Here is an 8,055-nt window from a genome sequence, read left to right on the forward strand (position 1 = left end):
CCAGGCCTACGTATTCCCTACGAATATCAGAGGGAAGCAAATTAAACAATGAAGGAGCCCGAGAAAGAAGAGATGTTGACTTCATTGTTCGAACTAGCCTGGATTCTCGAAGGCTTGAAGGCGCTCTCAAAACGCACATTAAGCCTCATTGATCACTATAAGTGACCTTTAATTCTGGGTTGGGACAAAGCTCTTGAATGCTTTTGAAAACGTACAGTATCAGATACCTTTCGGACCTTCTCTGAATACTGTACAGTCCTAACTTTTCTAACCTTTCCCAATACGCAAGCTATTTCATATCCTCAATGTTCCGAGTAAAACATCTTTGGACTTGTTCGACCTTTTGCAAACTTTCTGAACTCATTGGAACCCAAATATATATAGAATCAAATAGTTAAATATAAAGCATGTTCAAGATGTGGCTGGACAATCGACTTGTACAGAGTTAGCATCGTGATGCTATCTCTGGACTTATAAATGCAACCCATATACCACTGAATTCTTAAGGCAGTCATTACATTTGGACAAGTTCTGAATTGCTTCGATGTGAGTGCAAGAGGCAATTAGGATAGTGATAATTTGGAGGGACTGGTTGCATTAAATCGAATGCGTTTCAATTTTAGGACCATGGCACCACGAGACGGTGGTTCATCGGAGAATTCTAGCTCGCCGTCCAATTCCAATGCCAATCCGGGTAGTAATGAAGTGAGTACCGATGTCAGTAGTCTTACATGCTCCTCGCCAATGTTCGTTGTTATTAACTGACGAACGATTTTCCTAGGCGAATAAGGATCGGACTCCTCCTGTTGGCAATGAAAGTTGGGCCAAATATTGTTGCCCGGAGTGTGCTTACTCAACACAATATGGGTATCATCTCAGGCGCCACATGATGACCATTCATAAGCGTTCCAAACACGATGCGTTCTGTCGGACGATGGGCGTGGACGGAAGGAAGCCTTGCCCAAAGTGTTTCCAAGAGGTAACCAACCTCATTGAACACAGAAAGCTCTGTCCGGCGTGGACATCCAAAGCTCTTCCCGTCCTTCAAATCCTGAAGAATTCCAATTTAGAAGAGTGCTTCCGACAATACTTGGGGCATACCCCGCTTTCCACAAGATCGAATTACGAAAGGCATTTTCGGTTAGCACAGAAGAATAGCCCGCCTACTCCAGGACCTTTTATCGGGTTTTTTCTTTGTTTCAGGACCTTTTGCCAATTTTATGGCGATCAAGTGCCATGAGACGATCTAAAGGACCTATTCCTGACGGCGAAAGATCCGTTAGGTAGAGCGTCAATCCTTGACTCTCGTCGAGTCAAGAAATTCCTTTCCCAATGCAAGACTGGTACGGCACTCAATGCTGCCAAGGCTCTGACCAAGTTCCTGGGGATGTACGAGGAGTTTTTGATCACTCTTTTACATGAGATTGACAACGAAGTGTTTCAAGAGGCTCGGCAGCAAATTAAAGAAGTGAAGCGTATCATCACGGAAATGAGGAGTGACGTGGTAGCGACCAAACGTGACCAGATGCTCGCCAATCTCTCCACCCAAACTGCAGGACCAAACCAAAAGGCGTTAGGCCGTAGACCCCAGGAAGTGCGCAAGTATTGTCTCCAGTAAGTGTTTTGCGTTCTTTTTCGCACACTTTGTTACCTCTACTGGGAATAGGATCCCCTGCAGTTCAAGATGAAGGAGTTATAAATCGTACTTAAAAATCCTGCTACAGGATGAGCATGTACATATTCCTACGATTCTCTGTTTGAATCAACTTCCTGTTGGATGTTGTGAATAAGAGAGCTAGATTGTAGACGGAAACACATTTCATTATACAGCCCAATTCTGAATCGTTCCTTAAATGTGAAGCTTGTCAAAAGTAAGTCGAATTCCTTGAATGTCTATGACTAGGAATTGATCAAATGTTACTGAAATTTGAGTAACAAGTCCGAGGCCTTCTTCGGGCACACGATTTGGGAATCTTAATCGTAATAATAGGCCTTGAAGGAAATGTTGGTTTTGGCTTGGCCCAGAAATTCTAGAAAATTAACTGACTTTTCTCCTTGCCATAGATTCATCCAATCGCAACACGTCACTCAGATGTGTGATAGAGTCGTCAGTTCGAGTGGTCAAAATGACTTGGACAAATATGCCATCAACCCCACATTTTTGAGAGACCTGACAATGGGGCTGTTGGAGTTGACCACTGGAGGATTACGCGGAGTGTCCATCCGGAGTCTGACCTTGAAAGAATACCAACGTCGTGAAGTGGTGTCCGAAGAGCCATTTGAGGTTTCAATGAAGTGCCACGCTCACCGGTTAGCCCGTCCTTATGACATTTCCGAAGTGATCGTAAAAAGTCGAATCGTAATGGAGGTCTTGAGCCGTTACGTGGAGCATTCGAGGCTCTTGATTGGCGACCCCACCGTTCTGGCCAAACCCGGAAGTCCCTTATTTCCCACCATGAGGAACAGGTAATGAATGAACCATTCATCACAAAGCGATCATGGCAGTCAATAATCGAACCATCAAATACCTTCATGGCTGACTGGATCCCTTGTATGGCATCATTTTTAACAGGAAGAAGCTGGATGATTTGAAAAGTAAGGCTTCAGTTTGAAAAAGCATATTATTATTATTAAGAAATTAGAAGGAAAAGAGTCGTGTTAATGTTGTGTTTCATGAATCATGAATGGAGAGTGTTCAAAAAGCAGAAATGCAATGCAGTTACTAGAGGTTGAAAGTTGCGTTTTGCAGGAAAATAGATCCAGCGGAAAAAAAACCTGAGGTAAATCATTGGCTTCAATGGCATAAAAATAAGTTATTTTATTTTATTTCTTTACAGATTTCTTTAAAGGCTTAAAACGGGAAATATTGATACTTAAAATTTACCCAGGATATAAAATGCCGATTTTTACTTAATGAAAAGCCTGTTATTTATTTGATACTTGTGTGGAATTCTTACACACTCTAAGTAAGTGTTGTGGATATTACCGTGAACAATGAAGGGATCGAACCAAACATTTTGAGCCAATGGCAACAAATGATATTCCAAGGGAAGATTGCGAAAAGAGTCGATCTCCGTAGCTGAGGGTTTTTTTACTGCCTTGATGCAGTTCTCCTACTCATAGAAGCGAACAAACAGAGAGATCTGAGAGATGTGCGTGAAAAAAAATATCCTGTGCACTCAAATCGATTGGATCAAAGAAAGGACCCTGCTGATTAACATTGAGACAACGATGTTAGAAGTGACGGGAGGAGTTACATGACGGCAAGCAGGGGCATTCAAATGGTTTCCGAAAGGATTGAAACTCTTGGGAAGATTGGGAATGAACTTATGATCACAAGGTTTCTCACTCACGCTTGATTCGCCGTGGGACAACGTACGTAGAATGTACTAGAAGAGACCTGCTTCTTAGGGAAAGGGAGGGTCAAGAAAATTTCAGCCTGTGTTTCAAGGTTTATTTGAGGTGACCAAAATGCTTGCTTCGACCAAAGCCTTCAGGAAGAAGTGTTAAGTCAACGGGATTTATAAATCAATTGAAGCCCTCTTGTGGAGGAAGCAAAATCACTACCAGATTTGCATGGACGTGGGTGTCCCATAGAGAAGACGATAAATGTGAGAATCAAGCGTTAATCATTACAAGAAGGCAAATTTAAAAAAATGACAAGCCGTATGTAAATCATCATCGAACCAGATTTCGACCAATAAAGGGATCGAACGCAAAGCAATCTTTTTTAAGGTCTCTAACTGATTTTCTTGAACCAAATTCGACTAAAGAACCGATTGCCTCCTTCCCTGCCCAAACTGAGCGTATTTAAGAAGTTTGGGAATCCCAGGACTTCGAGCCCCAACCAAAATGGCATCGATCAGTTTCTATCTCCAATCTATAATATTTGTTTCGTTCTTTTTAACCCGCAGAATTCCTTGTTCTACCAAGATTGCGATCGCTTGGGTAAGAAGAGTGATGCTTAAGGAACTTCACATCAAGGATGACGCCGATCCGGAACTCACCACATTGAATTCATCAGCGATTAGAAAAGCATTTACGTCGAACTCTGCCGGATTGGCTGAGTTTAAACAAAAGGTGAAGAAAGTCAATATTATTCTATGCACTGGAGGTACCTGACAAAGGCTCGGACGGGTTCGTTTGATTTCAATCCTTCTAGATGGCCGCTGGACCCATTTCAAATTGTTAATAAGCATCTCGCATGATGGTCGAGCAAACAAAACGATGAAAGCTCTCCCTGGTTCACGATGATCTCGAAGATTCTGAGGATTGCGATGATCCCGTCGATTCGGAGGATTTCAATAATCCGGATGAGTCGTTTGTATGTAGCTCTGAAAATGATCTTCAGAAATAATTCCGTGGTAAGTTTAGAGTTATGGTGACGTCATATTTTAAGACAAGAATCCATTGTTCTCTACCTTCATAGATACCTCGATGGAATGACATGTTGGAGCCCATTTCCATTCCAACATGTTTTACTCTCGTCGACGACCGTTCAAAAATGCCTTGTATGAAAGCCCATTTTCACTGCCAAACGAACCACCCTTTTCTCGCAGCCGTTGCACAGGTGGAAGTAATCAAGGATGAACTGCAAAAGATTTCTCCTCTATTTACGAGTACATCTTCAAAATGTTGGAGCCCATTTCCATTCCAAGAGTTTTTACTCTCCTCGACGACCGTTCAAAAATGCCTTGTATGAAAGGTCATTTTCACTGCCAAACAAAACCCTTTTCTACTAACCGTTGCACAGGTGGAATTAATCACGTACCAACTGCAAAATATTTCTCCTCTATTTACATCCTTGACTTGTATTCTCTTTTTGACGAAATTCTTGGGACTGCCAAGTGAACATCGTTACTCTCAAGTCATCTTCTGGACATGCAGAAAGGTTTCTTCCTTCTCTTGCACCGTACCGTGACCAATTCAAAGTTCGAGATGTCCCTAATGCAACCTACGAGTATGTTACTCCTAACTGTGTAGTTGAATGATCACCCGATCTCTGGCCACTTAGAATCCGGGTGATCCGCTCGAGCAAGCACATTTAAAGACATGGTTTGTGATGGAAACGTGTCCACAACTTCTGCATCTTTTTAAGCTGATTGTTACTAACGTTATGACTCAAATATTTGTTTTGTTTTTTACGCACACCGAAAGCGAGTGGAATTCCTCTGCGTTTGATTTTTGCCAAAAGTCTTCACTATTGCATTGACAATGAATGTTATGGGGCTCGAAATGGTATTTTTTTATTTCAGACAGGCTCGATGCAGCCGTGATGAAGAAAACGTATGCCTACTAGTACAATCTTTGTTTGTCCAAAGTTGTATCGTTTCCGTCTTTACCTATGTTAATAAAACACTCGTTCTCACTCTTGTGCTTAGCTTAAAATTCAAATGAGATTTTTCTGAATGTTGACACATTAACAAACACACATATATTACACATTGGGCAGGTAATATTGATAATGAGTAGAGACGGACAAAATATGAATTATCCTTTTAATGGCATAAAGCAGTTCTTTTCGCATATTGCATTTTCCGCGTTTTCATGCATATTTTTATGCATATTTTGGGGTTTTGCCCATTAATGACCTCTAACAAACCCCCGCCAAGGAAGGCCCTGATCTGCCTTATCCGGACACAAGCCTATCACGACACGCCTTGTTTTTACACGCTTACATCTCAATACGCTGCCATCCAGACACGCCCCTGTCCCGCCTGGGGACCAGCCTAATCCCACAACCAACAAATAACAAGCATGGCATTGTCCAAAACGAGCAAAATTTTGACAAAAGAAGTGTGAAGTTATATCAGATAGAGAGCATCAACCATTATGGTGGTAATAGGTTCTACAGCCATTCGAGCACAGATTGTTTTGTGTGATGAACCTCGGGCAAGTCTCTTGAGGCCTAAGAGAGAGAAGCCTATTTTGCAAATTTTCATTGGATGTATTCTGGCTCGTGCTCGTCCCTAGTTTACATGTTCACTACCAACGTTATGAAAACGATTCTTGTTTAATTAACAATAGCTCTTATTGAGACGCTTTATTGGTGACCCCGACGTGATTGTTCGATTTTTGCAACTCGTTTTGTATCCAACATGGACAAACCAAAAGTAAGTAAAGCCGAACAATCTCCTCCGTTTCCCAAGTCTTTGGATACATCTGTAAATATCGTGTCTCTCAAATTACCAACCTTTTGGTCGAATGGTTCGCACAAGCCGAAGCGCAATGCGTATTGCGAGGAATCACCGCCGAAGATACCAAATACTACCACCTTCTTTCGGCTTTGGATCAAGACACCGCGAGGCGGGTGCTCTATTTCGTCTACAGTCCGCCTGAAGAGAATGAATACATCCTCCTTAAAAACGTGTGTTGGATCGTCTTTCGTTGTCTCCCTACCAAATGGTGCAGATGCTTCTGAATTTGGGCAATCGTACACCTTCTGAGTTGATGGACGACATGTTGGCTTTGATTGGCTATCATGATCCTTGCATCTAATTTCAGACCATCTTTGTCGACTCGCTGCCACTTGAATTACGACCGCACCTTGTTCCGTCAATGCAAATCATTCTAGCATCATTGGCTGATCATCGGATCACTTCGAACCCGTTCGACCCGTCCCTTTCGGTAATCCATAACAGATCTTTAGATCAAAGGGCTATGAGGGAACTGTCACCACCTTGGAAGAATTTGTGATTGTTGCACCGCAAATGGGGCAATAAAGCCGTCCGGTGCGAACCCCCATGTTGATTTATCCGTTCCAACAAGCCAAGAATCGACTCCGTCCAGGGAAGCTGGGAAGACGACCATTAGTAAAAGAAATTGGTGGTCGCTTGCTTTATGTAACAAATACAAACAATAATCTATCTTATCTTATCAATTCTGGCGCTCAAGTGAGTGTTTTACCCGCATCCCATAAGCTGTGATCTCAACCTCAATCTCCGATGTTCTCGGCGGCCAAGGACACTTGAAAAACTTATCCAACCCATATCCTTCTTGTCTTAGACATCTTTTTGAATCAAGATCGGTCATTCTAAACACCGGTGGCCATTTTTGACCACCTTCCAGCAATTTCTGCCATTTTTTGCCACTTCCTGCCATTTTCTGCCATTTTCAGCCACTTGTGGCAAAAAGTGGCAGAAATGTTGGTTTTTTGTGGTGTAGGAGTACATAGAAAGATGCGTAAGATATTACAAGATTGGGATCACGTGTTCACTTCCAAGATACCTTTATTCGACTCTCTTTTCTATACAATCCCCACGTGCTTTTTATCAACTACTCTCGGATTTAACACCTTATTGAAACACACAACCTCGTAATACTTGTAGAAACAGAGTGTAGCAAATAAACCCAACACTTCCCCTCACTCGTTTCTTCTCACATTGCACAGATCTCGGAATTTTTGAAACTTTGGGCGGTGTAAGGCCTTTGTGAAAATGTCCGCAATCATGTTCTCTGTAGCACAATACTTGAGTTCGATGTTGCCGAGAGCAACTTGCTCTCGTGTAAAATGGTAGCGGATTGCGATGTGCTTAGCCCGTCCGTGAAATTGAGGATTCTTAGACAACCCAATAGCTGGCAAATTGTCCTCAAATAGCACAGTTCCTCGATCAATCTTCTGGTCCATGCTCCTCAACAGGCCACGAAGCCAGAGTGCTTCTTGGGACGCATTGGAGAGAGCCATGTACTCTGCTTCGGCTGTCGAGAGTGCCACAGACCTTTGCTTTTGGCTCCTCCAGGATATTGGACCCCTGGCAAGCATAAACGCATATCCTGAGGTTGAACGTCGATCCTCAATGTCCCCAGCCCAATCCGAATCAGAGTATCCCACAAGGCTGTCCCTGGAATCTCGAATAAACATGATTCCATAATCCAAAGTGCCGTTGAGGTACCGTAGAACCCTCTTCGCCGCTGTCCAGTGCTCGTTTGTAGAGTTGGAGCAGAATTTCGCAAGGACACCAACAGCAAACGCTATATCGGGTCTAGTCCTTGTGGACAAGTAGAGTAGACCTCCAATAACCGATCGAAACTGGCTCGTGTTTATCAGATCTTCCC

The 8,055-nt window shown here is 42.8% G+C and overlaps 2 protein-coding genes across 2 annotated transcripts in view; both read left to right on the top strand.

Moving 5' to 3' along the window:
* LOC131881223 (uncharacterized) overlaps positions 1-5,373 on the top strand; it is a 10,232-nt gene extending 4,859 nt beyond the window's left edge. The window contains exons 4-10 of the mRNA XM_059228017.1: positions 624-705; positions 782-1,140; positions 1,204-1,614; positions 2,065-2,466; positions 3,915-4,080; positions 4,163-4,364; positions 4,430-5,373. Of these exons, the coding sequence (XP_059084000.1) occupies positions 1,388-1,614; positions 2,065-2,466; positions 3,915-4,080; positions 4,163-4,192 (825 nt within the window). The 5' untranslated portion in view covers positions 624-705; positions 782-1,140; positions 1,204-1,387 and the 3' untranslated portion in view covers positions 4,193-4,364; positions 4,430-5,373. The remainder of the gene's footprint in view (positions 1-623; positions 706-781; positions 1,141-1,203; positions 1,615-2,064; positions 2,467-3,914; positions 4,081-4,162; positions 4,365-4,429) is intronic.
* A 634-nt stretch (positions 5,374-6,007) lies between these two features.
* LOC131881225 (uncharacterized) lies at positions 6,008-7,217 on the top strand. Its single transcript, XM_059228019.1, has 3 exons — positions 6,008-6,113; positions 6,200-6,367; positions 6,505-7,217. The coding sequence occupies exons 1-3, from the start codon at positions 6,099-6,101 to the stop codon at positions 6,694-6,696; spliced, it is 375 nt and encodes a 124-aa protein (XP_059084002.1). The 5' UTR covers positions 6,008-6,098; the 3' UTR covers positions 6,697-7,217.
* Positions 7,218-8,055: the final 838 nt, after the last annotated feature.

This window comes from Tigriopus californicus, chromosome 5, assembly GCF_007210705.1.
Source record: "Tigriopus californicus strain San Diego chromosome 5, Tcal_SD_v2.1, whole genome shotgun sequence".
In the NCBI taxonomy this organism is placed as follows: Eukaryota; Metazoa; Arthropoda; class Copepoda; order Harpacticoida; family Harpacticidae; genus Tigriopus; species Tigriopus californicus.

Coding starts and splice junctions, on each gene's coding strand:
- LOC131881225 (XM_059228019.1), top strand. Junction 6,368..6,504: donor AATACATCCTCCTTAAAAAC/GTGTGTTGGATC, acceptor ATCTAATTTCAG/ACCATCTTTGTCGACTCGCT.